The following is a 23,636-nucleotide window of genomic DNA, read 5'->3' as shown; positions in this document are numbered from 1 at the left end:
AACTGGACTTCATTTTGCAATTAGGAACTATTATAATTTCTGGCTCATCCATAAATTAAACACTTATGCGCATAGGGAAACTAATGATACATATGTTGTTTCTAAAATGAGTCAGAAACTGCAGTTCTTTAGGTATTGCAAAATGCAGTACAACTCATCCCCTTCCATTATGAGCAGTAATTTTCGAAGAAAAAGATGCAAGGTTTTAATTACCCATTGAAAGAATTATATGATGTTACGATAGTAAAATTCAAATGCTACATCAGCATTCGTCAGAATATCTATACCTGGTATATGATCGTTACGTAGGTATAAGTGGGCGCTTTTGCGCCCAAAATAAGGAGGATAGGCAACACGCAATCCCTCCAGAAATCACAACTACCTATGTGCATGGGTTAAAGTTGCGATGATTTTAGCGCCTTGAATTTAAAGGATAGGCAATATGGAACCAAACTAAAAATCGTGATGGTTTTTCTGCGCTTGATTACCATTTCTCCTCTTGAGCGAACTACTTTAATTCAAGTTGCAATAATGTGATGATGCACTATTTTCTTTTCTTTGTTTTAATTGAGGAAAAAATCCATCACTCGAGACAGAGATTTGTTTGCGCTCCAATTTATTTAGGCATTAAAACTGATACACCTACTTTATTTGCACGTTTTAAAAGTGTCTCTCCGCCCGTTGGAATGGTTCTTTTTTTCTAATTTTCTTAATTTTTATCGGTGAACCCGCCGGGAAATTTTTCCACGCAGGTGAGTAATGGGAAAAATGGACGGTAAAAAGTCCATCACTCGAGACAGAGATTTGTTTGCGCTCCAATTTATTTAGGCATTAAAACTGATACACCTACTTTATTTGCACGTTTTAAAAGTGTCTCTCCGCCCGTTGGAATGGTTCTTTTTTTCTAATTTTCTTAATTTTTATCGGTGAACCCGCCGGGAAATTTTTCCACGCAGGTGAGTAATGGGAAAAATGGACGGTAAAAAGTTCCTTTTTTAAAAAATAATTTTGAGTATAAATTTGGAAGGCCTTACAAAAGAAATAATAATAATAAATTCAAAATTGGTTTGGAAAAAAAATTGGAAGGCAGCGCGCGGCCGCGCGATGTGCCTTAAACTTAATTTTGAAATGAAGAGGGAGGGGGGGGGGAGTGCAGAAGGAACCTAGTGAAATTTCAGAGTTCCTTGTTGAGAGCTCAGTCGGTCGTCCGCGGCTGCGTATTTAGGTAATCCCTAAAATTCTGAAACTTTCCTCTCTCTTTCCAAAAAAAAGCAAAAAGAAAAAATCAGTGACATTTTATTTTGTGGCTTTGGTTGCGTTCGATGAAATTAAGGAAAGAACAGGAGCACGCGGGTTAAAGGGACACGACAAAAATAGAGGCATATATTTCAGCAGGTCTGCCGATTTTTGGCGGTAAGGAACATTCGGTGGAGAAATTCTTGTTAGGCAAAATTAGTGTGAAGGACGAAAGCGATGTCTTATTGTTAGTTCGCGCTGATAGTCACGATAGATCAGTCAGCATTCGGTAGTGCCGAATATCGAAAGACGCGTGCTGGCAGTCACGAATGTCGTGCCCAAAAATTTTAAATTGTTCGAGAGTTTTGGTTTCAATTATTAGTAAAAATAGTTTTAGTATTTTTTTAACATTAATATGAGCACTATTGGACAAGTGATATTTTGGTTATACTTTACATGCCTTCTGGAAAGCGTAAGTAAACTTTATACTTGATTCTATCGCTGTGAAGACATGGACAATGAAACACCAAACCACGTATCTCGGTTTAAAACCTTACACATTTCCTGTCACATTTTATATTTATGAAGAGGACCTGATGATTGTTTTTGCACCCCATAAATTCTGTTTGAATTTTCTTCGTTCTAAGTTTCTAACAATATTCTTTCAAAATTCCGCAGAAAAATGTGTGGCGGTGATCATTTAAAAATAACATTTGAGAGAAAATTTTCAAAAACAATAAGAAATGAGACCTGTGCATGATTTTGTAGGTACTATAGGAAAAAGAGGGATTGTAGATTTTTTCTACAACCCAAGTAGCACAGGTTGCAAAAAATTGCGATTATTTCCATCAATTCCATGGTAAAATTACTTAGGTATAGCTTTTGCATCGGAACGTTGTGCATGTTGCTAATCTACTAATTGAAGGGGGATTTTTTCTTGCAATAAAATTGAAATAATAGTTGAAATTGTTCTTGATTGCATTAGAAATTACCTAGGTACTCACATCTATGAGAATACTCATTTCGTTGATTTCAGAATCGTAAGTATTGAATATCGAGTATTGATTGAATGGTGCACAAATATTGGAATTGAATGGTAAACAACTGTAATGTTACTTATTGCATGAAATTGCAACGAACTTTAATTTAATGTATTTTTGTAACACTGTCCTTACTTGGGCACAGATAAAACTTCCGAGCTGAAAATCGGCCACTATCCGGTATCCGTTGATTTTCATTGCTGTTCATTGTTATTTTGGCATTATTATCATGCTTACCGAAGATGAAAATTCGGAAAATGCACTTCATTTAACACAGCCGCACTTGGAAACGACTGTTGCACTGTAGGAAGGTCTATCAGGTAGGTACACATAGCATTAGACTGCTCACTTTGAGGTAAGTTCGCGTAAGGCGCAATGAGATAACTATTGTGACACAAGCACCGCTGTTTTTGCATATTCATCCAATTGAAGGCGAACTGCGGTGACCACAAGTCGCGTCGCTTCGAGGTGACATGGTAAAGGAAGCTGCGGGTGTTACCTACTTCATTACACCGGTTTGACCTTCTTATTTGAGGGGATTGGAGGACAAGGTGCATAAGTGCCATTATTGCCGTTTCGAATAAAAGACGTGTTTGAAATTTTGAAGTTTCGAAATTACATACCTATGAATCCTTGGGGCGGAAAGAAAGTTCAAACTGACTTTTTGATGCTTAAAAATTTGAATTAGGGAGCGATTTTTTCATAAGAACCGAGCAATTTTTTTTTTTTTTTTTTTGCATCAAGGCTATAGTTTTCTCAAAATAATTAGTATCTCAATTTTGTCAAAAATTAACTGCACTTATGCGCCTCCAAGCCCCATTAATGGGGTTTTGAACTGGAATTGGATTAAACCTGACTGAAGAGAGGATATAATTACACGCAGTAAATAAAAAATAAATTTAATATTGGGGCTAAGAAAATTAAGGCAAGTGTAGGCAATGCGATGCACGCCATTTCAACGTTGCCAGAATCCGGGACGGGCCGGCAGCTTCCTTTTCACACCCTTTACCATGTCTCTCCAACGCGAGGTGGCGCGTGATCACCGCAGTTCGCCTTCAATTGGATGAATATGCAAAAACAGCGGTGCTTGAGTCCCAATAGTTATCTCGTGGCGCCTTACATGTATTAACCTTCCCGAGAGGCAGTGATCGCGTTAAGTTGCGATTTGATCGGAGAATGTACCGCGATGTTATCAACGTCGATTTATTGCAATACTATTACCGGCTAGACAATCGCGATAAATCGAGATTTCATCGCAAACCAAAATTCGCAATAGAATCGCGATTCTATCGACGGCGATGTAGCTGCCGAAATATTATCGAACAAAAATCGTGATAAAATTTCGATTTGATCATACGCGATTTCAAAGAGATAAAATCGCAACAAGATCGAGGATCGCTCGGACGTTGATGCTCTTAGCGATTTTATCGCCGAAAACTCCTAAGAAAATCGCCACTTAATTCCAAACACCGCGATTTTTCCGTTGACAAATTCTACTCGGGCCGACGGGAACAATCGAATTTTATCGGTTGGTTATCGCGATTATATCGGTGGCAATATTTCGAGATATTTTCGCATTGAAAATTGCTATATTCGGCGATTAAATCGCTACACATCGCATAATTTTTGGTTCAATAAAATCGCGATCAATTTTCGTCGATAAAATCGACATTAAATCGCCATTTACCGCGATTTTTATCTCGAAAACATCGCGATAAATTGACGGGCGATAAAATCGCGATTTTATCTCGTCAAGATCGAGGATAATCGCTCAGATCTTGATGATCCTCGCGATTTAATCGCCGATAAAATTGGAACAAACCCCGATTTTTCCGCTGTAAATGCTACTTAGGTACCTAATCATCCTATTTTGTTACAGGCATTTGGATATGACGTACCTGCTTCCTATCACCCTAACCACACGATCCCGAGCCATGCCATCGACCTGTCAACCTGGTCGGCTGACGACACGATCGCAGCCATCCGCAGGGGCAGCATCACCGTCCGCCATTACATCACCAGCGTCCTGGACCACGCGCAGAGGATATCACCTCTGAACGCCTTCATCACCCTCCTACCGGACGAGGCTCTTCGAGCCGCCGACGCCATCGACCATGCCATCACCCGAGGCCACTCACCACCCCTAGCCGGCCTCGCCATCGTCGTGAAGGACAGCATCAACCTCGCAGGCTACCCGACCACGGCCGGCACCGCCGCCCTGCTCCACAACCGCCCGCCCTCCACGGCACCTACCCTCCAGCGCCTCATCGCCGCCGGCGCCATCGTCATCGGCCAGACCAACATGCACGAGCTGGCCTGGGGCATCACCAGCACGAACCTCCAACCCTTCGCCGGCCCGGTCCACAACCCCTACGCCTTCCAGAAGATCCCCGGTGGTTCTTCCGGGGGCACGGCCGTCGCCGTAGCGACGCGCGTTGTCACCTGCGGCTTGGGCACCGACACAGGCGGCTCTTCCAGAATCCCGGCTGCGCTGACCGGCACCGTGGGGTATCATCCCTCTGTCGGCAACGGTGGCCCGGAACGCCGGTACCACGACGAAGACGCTATCGTGCCCCTCAGCCCCATGCTGGATACGGTGGGACTCGTGTGTCTGGACGTCGAGGGCATCGCACTCCTGGATTCGATAATCACCGGGCGGCCACGTGTCACTCGACCGGCGAAGCTTCGCGGGCTGAGACTCGGGGTGCCGCCTGTTTTATGGTCGAACCTCGACGTGGAGCTCGAGAGGGTTGTTCTGGGCGCGGCTCGGAAACTGAGCGACCGCGGCGCTGTCCTTGTGAGGGATGATATCCCTAATTTAACGACGATCGGCAGGTTCGTCCAGTTGATAACGTACCACGACCCTCTGACGGCGTTCCCGGCGTACCTGAGGGCGAACGGGGTGGCAGGCGTGGATCTGCGGTCCATCGTCGCTGGGATCGCCAGTCCGGACGTCAGAACCGCCTTCGAGATGATTTTGAGCGACGTGTACGGGCCGCAGTACCCGTACATTGTGACCGTCCTGCGCCCTTTCCTCCAGCAGCTGTACGCCGATTACTTCTCGAGGACCGGCGTTGACGCCATCTTGTTTCCGACGACGATCCTGCCCGCGGTGCGGATCGATTACGTCAACGGCTCCGGGAACGTTTCCATCAACGGCGGACCGCCGGTGGACACGGATGCTGCCTTCGAGAGGAATACGGACCCTGGCGCGTCTGCCGGGTTGCCGGGGTTGAGTATCCCTGCGGGTATGACGGCATCGGTTTGCCGGTCGGTATTGAGATCGACGGGCCTGTTGGCAGTGATGAGAGGATGTTCGCTATCGGACTTGCGATTGAGAAAGTTTTGGGCCCGGTCCCTCCTCCGAAAGGATACCCGCTATCTGTTTAGTTGTGCTTCATTTCGGCGCGCGACCCTGACGTTGTCGCCTTCAACGCGCCGATACAACAATTGATACTCCGAGGATGACCGTGTTGCATACACGAATAATGAAGGCGCTTTGGCTGTCCTTTCACCCACGACGTGGTGATATAGGGACGAGTGATCGCAGGAGCTATCGGGGCTGCATCTTGCGAAGAAGAAATTAACCAAGAGCATTACAATGTTGAGAAGCCTGTGTTGTTTCTATTTCCTTGCATTCAGCTAAGGGATATTTGGATGGTTGCTGTCTGTGCCTCCTCCTGAGGAAATGTTACTTGTATAAAATGGAAAATCATTCTGAGGTTGAGAAAATTCTTAGGTGCATTTGGCGTGCAAAATTTTTGTTCCCTACTTCCTTTCTTTAAAGGGGAAATTATCTTACTGGGCTCCATCGCATTGCAACGTTTCAAAGTTCTCTTTTTGTTTTATATATTTTCATTGGTGATATTCTGCATTAAAAAATTACCTGCCATAGCAGATTGTCTTTACAAAAGCAGAAAGTAGTTTGAGTTGTATTTCAAAAGGAATTAAGTAGAAAGCCTGAAAGTATACATGTCTTCCAGTCATGTGTAGGTATAGTTGCTCTATCAAAGATAATTGACTTAAATACTTAGGAAAATCCACTTAATTATGAGTTTTTATTCTCCTTTTATAGTGTCAGTTTCAAACCTATTTAGTGGTAAAAAAAAGTAGGTAGAATGGAAAAAGGTGGTGTAGTTACATTTTACACTTCAGAATATATTTCAGCTCTTCCTCAGTTGTTTTTTTTTTTTTTTTTTTTTTTTTTTGGGGGGGGGGGGGGGGCATTATGCATTTCTTATAGTGACCCATTTTTCGTTTTTATAATTTCATGTCACTGATGCCTATCCTTGAGATTGAGTTCAGATTCTTCAATTTTTTTAATCTCTCTGCTGCCATATTATTTTAAAACCACACCAGCAATATCGAGCCCAATTTGAAAATGAATAGATACTGAGCTCAAAAAAGAAAGCACGTGAACACAGCTCTTTAGGTAATATAATAAATATTTATTTAAGATATATACATCTCAATACATAAACAAGAAGTATATAAACAAACAGCACAGCATAAACAAAGAGGATAAAATCACACTATAATTTTTTTTCTTTCACGATTTATTCATACACAAGTCTTTCATTAGGTCTGCTTTATCATCAGTTGGCATTAAGTACTTGTCTTTCAATCAGAGTTCCTGAGAAATTTTAGGGCGAGACATTATGCTTTCTGTAAAGGGGCCCTACTAATGCTAGTTTGGCAACAGCAAAATGAAGTTGGGAATGTAGACAGACTTAACTCTTTACATGATCAACAGGCACCATTTAAAAACAGAGCGCAAAATTTACAAAAAGTTTTTTTGGTTGGAGTTTAGAATGATAAATGATAAATGTATTAAGCTTAGATACATAACATTTTGAATTCATCATAATTTTAAAAATGGATAAAATACCATTAAAATTTTTCTGTATAAAATCCATTGAGTTTTGGGTTTAAATTACGCTGGAATCAAATCAGCGGTTTCTGTGGGATACGTTCCCTCGCCAAATTTTTTCAGAAAACAAATTGTTTTCCTTCCACCAAATGCAAGAGGAGATTTCTTAATAAACCTGAATTTGGATCCAGCTGTTTGATCCTCCTGAAAGAAAAACTTAAAATATTGATAAATACCTACAGGCAAAAAATCTGCAATAAAGTCCCGATTTTAAGGCCGACAAATAATTTTGCAGCACTGCCAAAATTTTCATTTCACTTAAAATTTACAGAGATGCTCCAAATGAATGAATCATTTTATACGGCGCCTACAAAGATATACAAAAATCACAGATACATGTAAACCAGTCTGTATTATGACAGTAATGATAAGTTAATTATTTGACTCGATGCTTAGAATATTACACTAGCAGTCCACCAGAATCACTTAGAGCTGAATATCTGCAAAGCTTGAAATATTGTATGTTGGTTGTAATGAGGTTGTTTTTAATTACCTTGGGGGCCGTTCAAGTATTAAGTAACACATTTTTCCTGACTTAGTAATCTCCTTGTAAGACACCCAAGAGACAAACTCTCAACTCCCCCTTCTTATGTAAGGCTGACCTGCCCTTCTCCAAATTTGTCAGAAAATAACAAAGAAAGTTTGAAAAATACGAGAAAAAATTATTTTAAACGGAAAATATTATTTTGTTTCTAAATGGGAGGCTTACACAATAATTGGCTTGACCCTCCTCCCTTCCTTATATGACCCCGCAATACAAACTTGGAACCCATCCTCCACTTGAGTAACTTACGAAACACTTGAACGGCCCCTTAAAATAACCATGGTGAAAAGAGGAATCACAGCTCAATCTTAAAATTGACCTACAAACGGTTAGAGTTTTTGTGTCGTATGAAAACTTAATACATAAAGCAGTAGGCCTAATCAACATTCTAAATACCAGTATGAGTGATTGAAAACCAATAAAATTCAGAAAATTCAACGTACAAAATAAGACTTGGGCTGACACCATCATGAAGCTCAAAGAATAATTAAAGATCTATAATAAGACTCTGAAGTAGATACATATTTACATTTAGCCGATTTGAGATGCTAGGTTCAAAAGGCTATTTTACGTTTTCAACAGAGAAGAAAGGAATCATCAAAGACACAGATGGGAACTCAGAAGTAAAAGCTCAAGTTTTTCTTGCGACTCGGAGAGTCATTGCAATGTTGGAAAACAAAATTTGATAGGAAAGATACAGCAACAAGAGATAGAGGGAGACACCGATTAAAATTTATAATGATGCAGAATTTCCACTGCCGTTTGATCTATTGGATAGAAAGCAAAACAAAATTCAACAAATCTTAGTAGTAGCTCAGATTAAAACTTGCGATTTTCTTGAGAAAACGAGAAATTTCTCTTTGAAAAGACGGAATAAAGAAAATTACAATGATACAAGATATAGTGGCCGCAAGATATGGTAAGTGATAAAAACACATTTTCGTTTCTGAAATTTTAGCACAGATAAAAATAAATAAAATGTCAGTCAAGATTATGATTTACTCGAGCCTTTAAGACCTACTAGAGTGGTTGAGATGAAAAAGTAATTTCAAATTTCTAATTATTTCAGAGCATTTTTCAACAAAAAGCGTTAACCCTAACTTGACAGACTGCAGTCAGCCCATTCTAGGTTAATTCTCAAGTTCTCAACCTCACTAAACAGGTTATCTGATTTTTCTTGAGCCTTCCCGTTTTACATCTCTTTTTATTGTCAATCAATAATGATTCCAGCAAATTGGCAACACTGCTGATACTCCATTTAATCAATTGTTTAACATACATTTAAATGAAGAAAAAACAGCATTGCCAATTTGCAAGAATCTCGTCTGGATGTTCATGGACTGGAATTTTAAGAGCTACGATGGGAACAAACGGAACTGTAACTGCGAGACTGGCAAAGTGAACTAATGAAATTTCTAGGATTATCACTTAACTTCAGCAGAGGGTTAACTTGAGTTTTTTTACCCAGTTGTTAACCTAATTTTACCTCTAATCTTACAAAATACATATATTTTGGGCTGGATCTCATTTAATTTTCAATACCTACAGTTTATAAACTGAAATCAAAACAAAACCTTAGAGTGTAAACAAAAAAATCACAGCTGTCTGATTTAAAGTGTTGAACAATAAAAAAGAAGTAAAACAAAAGAAAATAAATAAATAATTTAACGCAATATCTGCACTGTGATCATTGCTTCCCTAAGTATTTTCTGCCGCCGAAGTGGCCAAAAATATTGCACACATACTTGAATCTCGATACAACTGATATACATTTTTGCGAAGAAAAAGTTCTGAGAAATTCAATACAGGTCATTCTTGCTTGAAACTAAGGAGGTAAAAATTTGCAAGCTGAATGCAAGTAAAGACAATAATGAGACATTCACTGCTACCTCAACTTACTGTAACTTAAATTTTAAATCCAAAAGAAAATTTGTCTAGAGAATCCCTATTATTTAGACCTAGGTTTGACATTTAGTACTTGAACAAAAGAGAGATAGAAAAAGGAAAAAAAAAATAATTCAATAAAATGTTCTACGTTTGGATACATGTAAGCAAAATAAATCTGGCTAGAAATTTCTATTTTAGTGATGGATTTAAACATATTTTGGCAGGCATGTCTCTATTGAAAACCTCTAAAAAATAAAGACCATCTTTTATATAAATGCATTTGACTGTTCTTAAAGAAATTAGCTGATCCATCCTTCAGTATGGTTGACATCGTTTCTGTTATACTAGGAGATTCATACAGAACATCACAGAGTATAGATGTACGCAGGACGTACACAGTTGTAATGATTGATGAATGTACAAAATGTAAGTACTCAAATGATGGCCAAAAATTGGGAGGAAAATACGGAGAGGGACTTAAACAAAACACAAATTGCACATATTTCATCACAAATTTCAAAGGAACCAAGATGGTTAAATTCAAAAGATCCTGGCTAACAATACTCATCAGTACCTTCCTGAACATAGCAGGGCCAGAAAGAAGAGGGGCGCAAGCAATGAGCATAGAATATAAAGACAAAATAAAGACACTTAGAAGCTGGCTTATTGGCCAATATGTATGGTTTAAGAAAGTTCATGATGTGAAACGGCATCTCAAAAGTTAAACTAAAATAATACTTAATTCTGGAGCACTAGGACACCATAAAACTTCGGCAACGAAGACCAAGACTGTTTTGAGTTTGACTGAAAATCGGACTTAAAGGGTTGCACTTTCCTAAACACTGCAAGGGAGAGAGAAAATGAGGCCACAATCTCCTTCTGCCTTACACCACGTTTATGTTTTTGAATGGGACTGTCTTTGAGAGCGCTCCTTCATTTGTCGATGCTGTAAACTACTCTCCAGGTGACTATGAACAGGTATCAAAGTAGCAATTTTCCAATTCTTAGATATATGAATTTTCCCGAGAATATTCCCTAAAATTGACTCTTCTTAAATTTTGATGGGGAATCTATATACAGGCAGTGCACAAAGTTTTCGCTGCATACTAACCAACCATACTTTGAAGGACAGCAGGGAACTTCTCAAAGGATATCCCATTCTAGGGCATTTTAATCCTTAAAAAGGTATAAATTAGAGAACATATTCTCTCTCCGAAATTTCACAACGAAAACTAATCATACAGCGGAAAGTCTAGAGATCAACTCCTAAATAGAATAGAAAAATACTTGTCAATATCTTGTTCAGGAGTGGATAATTTCCCGTCGTGTGAATCGTTTTCTATGTGAGATGTTGATGAGAAAACATGCATGTTTTTTTCTAGTTCAGACTTAGTTTGGTGGCCCATTTCCGTGGTTTGACTTGGGGTGTGGGAGCGTGAACCCTTGGAGAAGCAAAAGAAAAGTTTCAGAAACTTATTTTTTTTCTAGTAATTCAAAGTCTGATTCAGGCCGAGTGTCAGAATGGGGCTTTTAAGAGAGAGACGAAGAAAAAAAAAATTAGCTACATAGTCATATTAGATAATAAGAACATCTTTAGCAGAAAAATAATGAGAACTCCTGTGCATTCTAATTTGCTTCTCTTGATGACAATTAATTTAATTTTTTTTGTGTGAAGTTACGATCTATTAGAAAAAAACAGTTACGTATGCAAAATTTAATGTAAGGGCTCATCTACAAAACCTCTTCTATTGAAAAAAGACTGCAAGAGAGTGAGACAGTTGTGGGCAGTAAAATGTTGAGATTCTATTACAATTTTTACTTCCGTTATCATTTTCTTAAAAACGACTCTAGACATTTATAAAAAAATACAAAAATGAGACAAAAATGTGGTACCATGGAGCATACAGATGAACTATCTGGAGTTTATATCGCTAGCTGAAACTTTTCATTACAATGCAAGGAGTAGGATTTTATAAGCTTGGCTAAAATAAAGCTCCAGTAAAGGACAGGTAGCGCTAATTACGGAATCATGATTTGACTGTTTCAGTATGTGGATCAGCGAAAGATATTAAAATCTGTTTAAACAACACATTTTCACCTCCAATATTAACAAAAATATTGCGCTTCGAAAAATATGGCATATGACGTCATCCATTGCGGTTGTGTGGTTTCTTCCACCATGTTTACATCAAGCATCAAGCGCAAATGTAAGTACATATCCTTAATTGATCAATCAAAAGTGGATATATGGTATGTACTATCATGGTGGACGTCATCATATATCATATTATTCAATACCTTTGTTAGTATTGGACGAAAAAATTAGGCCTTTGAACAGATCTTATCCTTTTTTGCTAATCCATAGGCTTGAACCATCAATACACAATTACGTGACTAGCACTACTGTGGAAAGATGAGGAGATCCGCATGGAATCTATCTGCCTATCTTCTGACAGAGTTGAAAAAAACTCTCTTCAGCAAAAATATGTGCTCACATTTAAATGATTCTACCAAAAATAACTATTTGACTGGTACGATTCAAAATTATTCATCTGCATAAAAATTAATTGAAAGCTGAAATGAGCTTTCTAAGATCTGCCACGAGTGGATATGTATTTTTCTTCCAGGCGTGTGAATCCATGATTCGTTCCATGACCAACTTTTATAATCCTTTTTTGCACACTTGCTCGCGAGCATCCTTTATATTCTTGATTTCTCTGCATTAATTGACAAGAAAGCTTAGAGGCTATAAAATAATAAATCATCCTTGCTTGAACTCCATAAATAGTGGAGGATATAGCATTCTTTTAGTGTTAGTTGGATTTTATAAGAAAACAACTTAATCAGCTTGTACAATAATACTAAATCAACAACTTAAAATGGGACTAAATAAAATATAAACAAATGAAAAACTGAGACGTTTCGCAGCTATAACAACTACTTTCCATCCACACCCTCTACAAACTTAGAAGAACCATTTTCCCTTTTTTCGTGTCCTAGGTATATAATTGCAAAAGAAAATCCCTCACAATAACAGCAGTGAAGCTTAGTAAATTTGAGTTTCTTTTTAATTTTTCTTTGATATTTCCCCTTGAGGATGCAGTTGTAATAGCTGTGAAACGTCCCGGTTTTTTGCTTTGTTTTGTTTCATTTTGAGACCTTAGTCCCATTCTAAGTTGTTGACTTTGTGTTAGATATTAAACTAGAAAAGCCCCCAAATTCCGGTGGAATGAAAACTTCATGATGGAAAAACTTCCAAATAAGATGCTATACAACAGGAAAATATCTTACAGAGACTCTAAAGTTGCGGAATTACCTTCAAAAAAGAAGGAATTCAAGAGAAGCAGGCAAATAATTTTTTTTTTTGTTTCTTTTGAATTTTTAGAAAATAATTATAATAATTTGAAATTTAATGTACCATCAATAAAGGATTCACAGAAAATATTCTCAGATGATCTTGAGATACATAGATATGTTTTACAATAAATGTAACAACATCGAACTTTCTTATAGCATCTTCACTTGGCAGGTTTTCATTGTGAATGTGATATTTGTACTGTACTTGGAGAGACATATTTCTTAAATTTGATTGCAAAATTTACAAAATACAAGGATGACTCTTCAGGGCGGAGACATAAATTTTGAAAAGAGCATGAATTCTTCTATTGAAAAGATCTGTTTTACAGAAATGCATCTAAATTTTCAGGATTGCTTCGATTATTCTTCTTATTTTCTTTTCTTTGTGGCTCCAAAGATTTTCCAAAACATTAAGTATCAAGAACGTTCATGACAAAATACAGCTGATCTAGATTAGCTTTTCAAAACAGGTCGTGGCTCTTTCGATTAAAATACTATCACCAAATGCAGGTTTTGAGCGAGGATCATATGCTGAGATTGAGATTTTTATCGATCGGTTGGCGACTTCTCACTGCCAGAGATTGCTGGCCAGGGTCTGCCCAAGAGGGTTCAACGCCGGCTGAGGCTGCAAGTTGAAGGGAGATTGTGCTGGCGGTCCACCCATTGTCATGTTTGCCAGTTGTTGAGGTAGCTGCAATCAAATAAAAATCGGTTTATTGACGTTCAGAAACAGCTACAATTTGAAATGTTTAAGATTTTGTGCACTGAAATTTTCCAGTTCGTAGGCCAAATTCCTACATCACTTAATTCAACTGCAATGTTTCAAAACTTTCCTGCATACTAAATTTTTCAGAGGTAAAATAAATCAAAATCATGACTTGAAATTTTCTTTAATTTTTCTTTAAAATTCAATGGTCATTCTGTGAAGATTTGAGGGCACAATTTAGACTTCTTTCTCTTCTAGAAAATAAATAGGTGCTCATGGAAATGTTGCGACCCGTCACTAATTGAAATGATCAGATTTACCAAATCCACTGACGATGGCTCTTCCAGTCGTGACGTCAGCAAACGCCAATTAGCTTAAAAAAGGCAATTCCGTAATCAATGGTACAACCATTCAAAAATATTAAAAAAAAAAAAAAAAAAAAAACTCCTTTGAAGAGGAGTACTAAATTGTGGAAAATAATATCATGATGACTAAGTAGTTTTCAGAATGAAAATAAAGTATGATAGGAATTCTGCAATATTACTTCAAGTTTAAGCACTCATGAGGCACTCACAACTTTCGCTCCGGCAAATATCAACTGGTACAAGGAAGATGTAAAAAGTGTGAAAGGGTGCGATAAAAGTGTTTGATATACTTACTTGATTTAATCCAGAAGGCATTGGCGTTCCATTAGCAGTAACTGCATTTTCCTAGATTACAAACATACCATGCATTAACAACTAGTGGCAAAGCCATACAAAGCAAATAAAAACAAAAGAATTAGGACACAACTCTGAAAATAAAAAGGTAAACACAAGGATTCTGTCTGTAGACAGATCAGAAATTAGGGATCTATGGTAGGAAACAGGGCTAACTTTCACTTGTTTGACTTAACTCTCAGGATGATCAGTGCAATGTACAACTCTTGTTCCGCTGTTAACAGCCAAACCAAGTGATCATCTCTCAGGACAATCTAACAAAATAAAGAATCTCTACGAATTACCAGGGTGTCTTCTGAAACTGACTGGAAAAAAATTAGTACTTTTACATTACTTTTTTTTTAGTTTTTTCCTGAAAATTCAGTACCTCCTCAACAGAAAAATTCAGTACTTTCTGAATACCTTAAAGTAACAAAATTCTAATTCCAAAATTCACGCAAGAATCTTGAAATTATGACCACGCCACGAATTTGAATTTAGCTTACTGGTGATCTGAAAATCAACTAGCTGTACAATCGTGATCTAGCAGGCTTATACTGTACCAAGAATCAATGCACAAGGGATTGCCATACTTTTCAGGCTTCACTTGTTTGGTATGACACAAACAATTCCGGATTCTTGCAGAATTTTCGTATTTTTTCAGTGCTTTCGGACTGCCTATTTCCAGCACTAGCAGCACTATTTCCAGACTTTTCAGACCAGTAGACACCCTGCGCTACAGGCACAACTCACTCCTCAAAGCACTTACAATAGGAGTTTTTGAAAATGATGCAAATCAAACATACTAAGTAGAGGAAAATATGACATCCTAAAGAGGAGTATCAATAAGGATCCTTTCTGGGCCCACTCTAGCTGAACTTCCTCAGATCTACATTCTTTTGCTCATTGAAGATCTTTATTTTACAGCATGCATCATGGTTTGGTCGTTTTAGGTCTAATATTGGCCATAACACTGGTCTAAGGATCGATTTTTGGGAAATGAGAATTTTTCGGCATTTAATTGCAAACTAGCAAAACTCAAATTTTTCGCCAAAATCGGCCTTAAGACTTATATTTAAGCCAGTATTAGACCCGAAAAGATACTAAAAGACCAAATCATGATGCATTCTGGAAAATACAGACCTTCAATGAGCAAAAAATTGTAGAGAATAAGAAATGTTGGGTGGACCCAAAAACGGCCGTTATCGAAACCCTTCCTTAAAAAAAGTCTCTGATTAATTACTGGGTAAATGGTAAGCATGCTTCCAAACTAACCTACAAGGTTGCTGTCAACAAAACTAAAATCACCTATAGTAAAACTTCCATTTGACGAATCTTCAAAAACCAGTCCAAAATTTCATCAAAATCGAAAATTTATCGCACAGCAAATGACCAACAATCCTTCTTTGAGTCCTGCAGGAGTGTAAAATACTCATAGATTTCAGTTGAAGCAATGGCATCTCTCTCTAAATGTAAGTAGCAATACGCACAGCCCTGTTGACACATGCACAAAAAACTCTCACAAGACCCAGCTGCACATTCTCATGATCCTGCCCAACATTCTTTGCAGCGCAGGTCAAGTTACAAGCTGGGTCTGCAATCACAATCCCACCTTGAAATTATAACAACTTACTTTAAGAGAGGCTGTAAAAAAAGGAAAAGTTACGAAACAAGACATTTTGTTCCACTCACTTTTTCCTTTTGTTTAATTCTCTTTTTTTGGGTGTTGACAATAACGTTTAATAGAGTCCACGCCGAATAAGTTTAAGCACTTTTCGACTGGGAACAAAGATTGTCTCATATAATTTTAACATGGAGAGTAAACGCAAGAATCAAGATGACGGATCTCCCAACCCAGTCTAAAAGTGCATAAACTTATTTCACGCGAACTCTAATTTGAAACGTCCCAATTTGTAAATTTCCTGTTTTTCATAGCCTTTCCCAAATTAAGTTTTTCTTCTTCTTTGTCGTAGGATTTAGTAAATACAGACCAAGAAGAGTCAAATAAGAAGTTTGTTTTCAGGCATTATAACAAGTGCATTTACGAGTGCATGTTCATATCCTTGTCATGCTATTTTTGAGCACTGGAAAAAGAAATTTCTCAATTGGAAGTTTTACTATGAGTGAAGACTAGGAACAATAAGTGAACCCCACTACTCACTCTAGAAATTCCAAAAAGTTGACTATTGGCTGGGTTACTTGCTGACATGCTGTAAAACGGGTTTGACACAATATTCATTGAGCCGGGGGCTCCGGCTGCCATTCCTGGGCCAACACCTGTCGAGCTTGGCATCGATGCAAACATGTCATTCTGCAAAGAAAGAATGAAAAAATGATCTAATAAAATTACACTTTGACATTGATCCGTAAATGGGATACTGCATTTAATTCCGAAAATCTTGAGTTCATTTTTTCATTCAGGCATAATAATACATTGTATCATGGCAAAAATGATTCTGGGATTGCGATATATGCAGTAATTTTCAGGAATAATAGTAATAAAACAAGAATTCATTAGATATTTAAAAACATAGTAGTCTCAAATATATAATCGACTTGCTGAAGTTGAAATTGAGAACGCTGCATAAATGAGGGTCTGTATAGGCCCACATCGCTTCCATTAGTTTTTCAGATTCTCAGTACCCTACGGTTCATTCCTTGCCAGCTGGCCACTTTTTTTAAAGGTGCACCCCCCAGAATTGATGTAATTTGGCACACTTAAGTTGATTCTGGGCATGGCTTAGTGAATATCCAAAATTTTGAACTTGGTATACCCAGTAGTTGCTTAGTGTAAGAGAGCACTGACAGGTTCCTGCTTTGAGGGTGTCACCACTGTTCAGGCTGTGTAACTCCGGAACGGTTCTTCCGAATCACCGTTGTACGTGGAAACCCCTGAATAAGCTTTTTCCAGACCTGCTACGACAAATTGTGGCGTTAGGTGTATACACTACTATGGTAATCAATAGAATGTTGATGGGTAATGGCTAGAAGTGAAAAAGCCAAAAAACCTTTTTTTTCGAGTCAAGTCAGGCCTTACACGCCCAAATCTTACATCCGAAATTTCTTACGTACCTGAACTGGTGGATTGGGATGAGCCATGCCATTTGGAATCATAAAATCAGCTGGCGGAAACATGGAGGCTGCAGGCTGAACATTTCCAAAGATATTACCTGCACAAATAAAATGGTAAAATGAAAAATAAAGCTAACCAAAAACTTGAGAGATAATGGTATAAAACATTTTGTGCTGAAAAAAAATGAGAAACCACAAATCTTCGAGAAGACATATCGAGAAATTTGGTATTTCAGTAAAACTCTTTATAGGTATCTGGACTATCGTTATAAAATACTGACGTGTTTGAGAAATGATCTTTGGGCAAGGAGTTAACATGGTCAAAAATGAAGTAATGGAAAACTCAAAACCATGGGTGCGAAAAAATTCCAAAAAGCTGACCATTTCCTGCAGGTGGTTTTGCTTGGTGGCCTTTTTGCTTTGCCACAAGGCATAGCAGATAGATAAGATAGCAAGAGATAGTGTAACCAGTGTTCGAAACTCACCTTTGAATTTCAGGAGCCATGTGGCGCATCAAGCTCAATTTTTAGGGGCTAGATTGACTTTTTGCCAATATATATCACGGCGAATTTAGTGAACAGTTAGACGCAAAATGTTTTAGTTACAGAACTAGTTACTTACCTTACTTACCTAACTTAGGGGAAATTTCGAAAAAATCACCAAACAGAAAAATTAGGATTTGTTTTTTTTTCGGGGGGGGGGGGGAGAGAGGGGCCTTTTCAGGGGCCACGTTGGCACTGAGTCTTCATTTTTTAGGTGCCATGACCAATTTCTCAGGCGCATTTGCGCCATTGAACCTTTAGCACAACTAATTAAAATTTTGATTGCTGTTTCTAAAATCTTTGTATTTAAGACAGAAAATTTGATAGTCACGAAATTTCAGTTCAGGTTGTAAATTTTAGGTATTTACACCATTTTCTTATTATTTTAAATTAGTGATTATCCAAAAAAACGAGATCTTGGTGAACAGATATATTTTTCAGGAGATTGATTTACAATGAGTTCAAATGAAAACAAAACTTTAGACAGAAAATAAGCAGGTTTGTTAAAGATTCCTGTAGGTATGGGTACTGCTGATTGTCCCATTCTGAGAATATTTCTTATAACATTTTGAGTACAATACTTACTCGGCATACCGGTGGGTGGGGCTGAGAACGGTCCAGGTGCAGCGCTCATCTGTGACTTGCCATAGAGTGCTAGGATGGAGTCAGTGGACATCTGTTGCTTCGTTTTGGCCGGTGAGTTGGATGCCGGTTGATTGAAGAAACTGTCTTCCTCGGCTGTTCTTCTTGACGCACTCATGTTGCCACTTTGTGGACTCTGAGAGTCAGCAGACACATTGCTGCCGGTTGAGGAGCGAGGATTCGACGGTGCACTCATGAAATTTGAAAACAAATCCGTTTCTTGTTTTACTGGATCGGAGGATGTTCCGTTATTGAACGGTGCATCTGATGCGAAGATTAAAACAAAGAGGTGAAATTTGACAATATTATTGAGCGGTACAATTAGTACAGAAGCATATTAAGGAGCTGTATACAATAGCGTTAAAAACTACATTCGGACTGCTCTGAATGAAATCAGCCTGACTATATTTTACCTCCCTTTCCTTAACTTAATCTCATAATTTACTTTTATAAACAAAAAGTAATCAACAAGTTGCTTTGAAACTTCCTTTGAATTTCTTCTGAGTGATTAAAATACACTTAAAAACTTTCAAGGCAAGATGTTGCCAAGTTTGCTGTTAAAAAAAATAAAACATGAGAGAAAATTTAGTAATGCATGATGAATTTATACTAATTTTGGTAAAAACTATCCAGTTTACCACCTTAAAACTTAACTATGAGGAGAGACCTCCAAGCTAAACACTTTTGAAGTAATAAATATTATAGCCAAAAATTTCCTACAACTTTATTCCAATTCAAGAGGATGAGTCTCCTCTCAACCGTTCATGAGATTCTTGATTTTTCTTTCTCGAAAAGTTCTATCTGAACATTCAAAGGTTTCAAAATGAGGAAAGGAACTACACAATAACTAACATGATTGCAAGGGTAGAGAAAGTGACTCAGCTCTTTATCCAGATTACAGCAAACTTGAGGAGGATTTCAAAACTAAGTGGGAGGGAAGAAACGTAGAAGAAATATCAAGACTTTAGGAAAGAATAACTTACATTTCAGAACTCTTCAATAGCGCAGTTATGTCATCTAAAATCAAGAGGCTGTGAGGAACAACTGCAGCACTACAAGGAACAATTAGAATTTTTGAGCTTTCTACAGGCTCGATTTTCAAGAGACAACTTACCTAGACCGAGGAGGTCTGCAGTTGGACTGGCGTTGGTTTTGGTACGGTTAGGTTTAGGGCTCGTTGAGACTGGTTTTGGCAATGGCTGTGGAATGACTGATGGAAGTGGGCGAATGTTGGATACGGGGTTTGCTAGTGGCTTTGAGTCTCGTTTCTTCCGTTTCTGCTTCTCTGCTTCCTCGTCTAGTTCTTTGTCCCAATTAACCTAGACGATCACACCAAATCAAGTTTATTCGTTGAATAACAAACTATGGAGTTAAGTACTTAATAGTACAATGCTTGGACTTGAAAAAAGGAGTTGGGTTAAAAAAAAGAATCATTTCGAACTTTGTTGTGATGAGACTACTTACCGAAAAATGTCAAGAATTATCCCAACTTGTACAACACTAAAAAAAGTTCTTCCTTGTATTTTTTCACACTCATAAGGGAGCAAACTGAACAATCGAAAAATGTAATAATGACACAGCAGAGAATAAGGATGAAACCAGAGATGCTGAACATTTTTGGCCTACTCGTTTTAAAAACTGACTTTTCCTCATGGAGTTGAAAATGATGAGCCTTTTTTAAAAAAAATTTTGTTCTCTTACACCAATTGCAGAGTGACCGTAATACTGCTTGTAAATTCAAGATGAGGATGAGGATTAAAAATCAAGTCAAGCAAGCCGGTTACCTTTGGCAGTGGTGGTGGAACCCACTCTCTTGCTATGTACTTCTTGGCCTCATACTTGGCTCGGATGAACTGCTCTAGTGCTGAGTCCAACTGAGGTCGCCGGAAATCATCTGGCAGATTAGCTTCATACACAGCTCTGGCCGGCTGTTGCCCATTTGTTGAAGGCTCTGTTGGAAGATAATGACAGTTAGAACAACGAGAAAGATTCCACTTGTTAGATGCTTCATTGTGCTCATGCATTCACGAGAGGAGTGCTCTTGTCATTCAAGTCAGGCTCATGAGTGACGGCGACATCATCAGACTGAGATATCAGAAAACTGAAAGGGAAGTTAACTTGGGGCTGATAACTTTGTGGGTTCCTACTTTTGGAGATCTTTCAGTTTTCTCCAAAGTTGCTCTATGCTCTATGTTTTTTAGTCCTTGTTCAATTATATAATTAAAATCTGCTGCTATTGGCATGCAGCACATTAAGGAGTATAATTTACAGAGGAAAATTAAAACTGACTCTTGTATCATGTCCACTAAATTTTCTAACACAGTACATTTGGACTGATTAGTAAATGTCAGTAGTTGAGGTTGGAGTTTAAATGAAGAGAGCAAAAAGTCTTACTTGGAGCTTCTACTATGGTAATTGGTCTTTTTTTTCTGGAGGTTCCTTCTTTCATACACATATGAAGTAATCATCCTTTTTCTCTTTTACTATCTTTTGGGCTCTTTACTTAACTGAAGATTATCCGACAGTTTGTAGATAATGTGTAATGTTACCTTTGAGCAAACTTTAAAACTATTTTTTGCAGCTTGCCAATTCCATCTCACCACTTGTGAGTAGTGTGGTCAAGAGGACTCAATAAGCCTGCTTGAAGTCATATCAGCATTATAAAGAAGGATATTAATGTAAAATTCAGGTACATAAACTCCAAGTTAGGCAATTAATGGGCATAGAAAAATACTTGTGATGTATTTATTTGATAAGTTGGAGGAGCTTTACTCTATTTTATCAACAGATAATCATTTTCATATGTGTAAAAAGTCATGTGTAAAATCGAATATAAAAGCCTCTTACCACTACTTGCTCCGGTGTCCAGGAATCTAAATTGACTGACTTGACTTTACTGATGTGGACACCCAAGTTTCGATGGATACCAGCACAACGAATGCAGAGAAAGATTCCAATATTCCAAGAGGCCCATCGAGGTCCTGAAAAGAAGGATAAAATTAAATATTTGATGATTGTCATAACGATGACCAACAATTTTTTTTCCTAGACATGCTAACAGACAAAATATGTAGTTGCATTTAACAAATGGTAGAGTACTTGATCCTTAAAATTAAATGCATTATTACATGGATAATTCCTTACGGAGCTCTGAGAGAGTTTAGCTCATCACAAAAAACCAGGATTAAAATTAAAATTTACGAGAGATTGCTACTATTCACCTGATCATAAACTGAGAAGCCTCTTAGTTCCTCAAGCTCAGCAGAATTTTAAAACTATTCTCATCGTTTCCTCAAGAAGGAAAACTTGTAAGCTCACTGTCAGGATACCTTCAGGTCAGTAGCAGGAACCTTTTACTATCTTTTGGGCTCTTTACTTAACTGAAGATTATCCGACAGTTTGTAGATAATGTGTAATGATACCTTTGAGCAAACTTTAAAACTATTTTTTGCAGCTTGCCAATTCCATCTCACCACTTGTGAGTAGTGTGGTCAAGAGGACTCAATAAGCCTGCTTGAAGTCATATCAGCATTATAAAGGAGGATATTAATGTAAAATTCAGGTACATAAACTCCAAGTTAGGCAATTAATGGGCATAGAAAAATACTTGTGATGTATTATTTGATAAGTTGGAGGAGCTTTACTCTATTTTATCAACAGATAATCATTTTCATATGTGTAAAAAGTCATGTGTAAAATCGAATATAAAAGCCTCTTACCACTACTTGCTCCGGTGTCCAGGAATCTAAATTGACTGACTTGACTTTACTGATGTGGACACCCAAGTTTCGATGGATACCAGCACAACGAATGCAGAGAAAGATTCCAATATTCCAAGAGGCCCATCGAGGTCCTGAAAAGAAGGATAAAATTAAATATTTGATGATTGTCATAACGATGACAAACAATTTTTTTCCTAGACATGCTAACAGACAAAATATGTAGTTGCATTTAACAAATGGTAGAGTACTTGATCCTTAAAATTAAATGCATTATTACATGGATAATTCCTTACGGAGCTCTGAGAGAGTTTAGCTCATCACAAAAAACCAGGATTAACATTAAAATTTACGAGAGATTGCTACTATTCACCTGATCATAAACTGAGAAGCCTCTTAGTTCCTCAAGCTCAGCAGAATTTTAAAACTATTCTCATCGTTTCCTCAAGAAGGAAAACTTGTAAGCTCACTGTCAGGATACCTTCAGGTCAGTAGCAGGAACTAGGAAAATTAATGCACTAATGAAGGTAAGCGTCCTTCTCTAGCTCTCAAGGTGGGTCACATAAGTTTCGACAGATTCATTTTCAGGCATTCGATCAAGCATTTGCATAGGCCATGAGATTTTTAAACTATCAGCTGTAACTGTGATGTGCAAGAGAACCTTTAAGCTGTTTGCGGTGATAAGCCTAGCCTGCCCCCTGTGTGCTTCAGGAAGTGAAGTATTACGCATGCCTTGAATGTAACTGTAAGAAAGTGAAAATTGCTTAATTATGAAGGCATACATTGCCTTTGAAAAAGAATGCTTGGAGGAAAGTGAATCGTGTTAATCAGAGCGACTTACCTTTGGCATCACAATCGACGCAGTACTTGTTATCTTCATCTTTCAGCATCTGCGTCAACAAGACTTGACATTTATCTTGTATTTGTTTAGCACGATCTTTATCACTTTTGGAGCTCATTTTAGAGACAAAATAAGAGGATGCTTGGCTAAAATTTGCTAAAATTGCTTACAAAACCCTGCTAAATGGGAGATCTGAACAATTGAGAGATTGACAAGTGTTGTCAATTCAAGATTGCAATACTCAAAGTCATATTTCCCTCTGATCAATTTTTAATTTGTTGACATGCTAATTGTGTTACCGTTGCCGAGGAAGTACCTTAGATTTGACGGAGAAAATTTATTTTAAAAAAATGATTTGGAAGAATGAAACTTCAAATACATTTAAAAAGGCGTTTAAGATAATGAACAAAAATGCAAATATA

At 37.8% G+C, this 23,636-nt stretch overlaps 2 protein-coding genes across 2 annotated transcripts; one reads left to right on the top strand and one right to left on the bottom strand.

The window, feature by feature from the left end:
* The first annotated feature begins 986 nt into the window (after positions 1-986).
* LOC109031350 (indoleacetamide hydrolase) lies at positions 987-6,008 on the top strand. Its single transcript, XM_019042809.2, is given in 3 exon segments — positions 987-1,708; positions 4,156-5,533; positions 5,536-6,008. Coding segments are annotated over 3 exon segments (1,566 nt in total). The 5' UTR covers positions 987-1,651; the 3' UTR covers positions 5,667-6,008.
* Positions 6,009-6,703: 695 nt separating this feature from the next.
* Positions 6,704-23,453, bottom strand: LOC109031333 (stromal membrane-associated protein 1). The gene is given in 10 exon segments (XM_072300808.1): positions 6,704-13,685; positions 14,360-14,410; positions 16,560-16,709; positions 17,471-17,568; positions 18,598-18,918; positions 19,769-19,973; positions 20,439-20,578; positions 20,581-20,605; positions 22,374-22,507; positions 23,215-23,453. Coding segments are annotated over 10 exon segments (1,365 nt in total). The 5' UTR covers positions 23,333-23,453; the 3' UTR covers positions 6,704-13,562.
* Positions 23,454-23,636: the final 183 nt, after the last annotated feature.

The sequence above is a fragment of the Bemisia tabaci genome, chromosome 5 (assembly GCF_918797505.1).
Source record: "Bemisia tabaci chromosome 5, PGI_BMITA_v3".
Taxonomy (NCBI): Eukaryota; Metazoa; Arthropoda; class Insecta; order Hemiptera; family Aleyrodidae; genus Bemisia; species Bemisia tabaci.
This window is presented reverse-complemented; position numbering and strand designations above follow the sequence as displayed.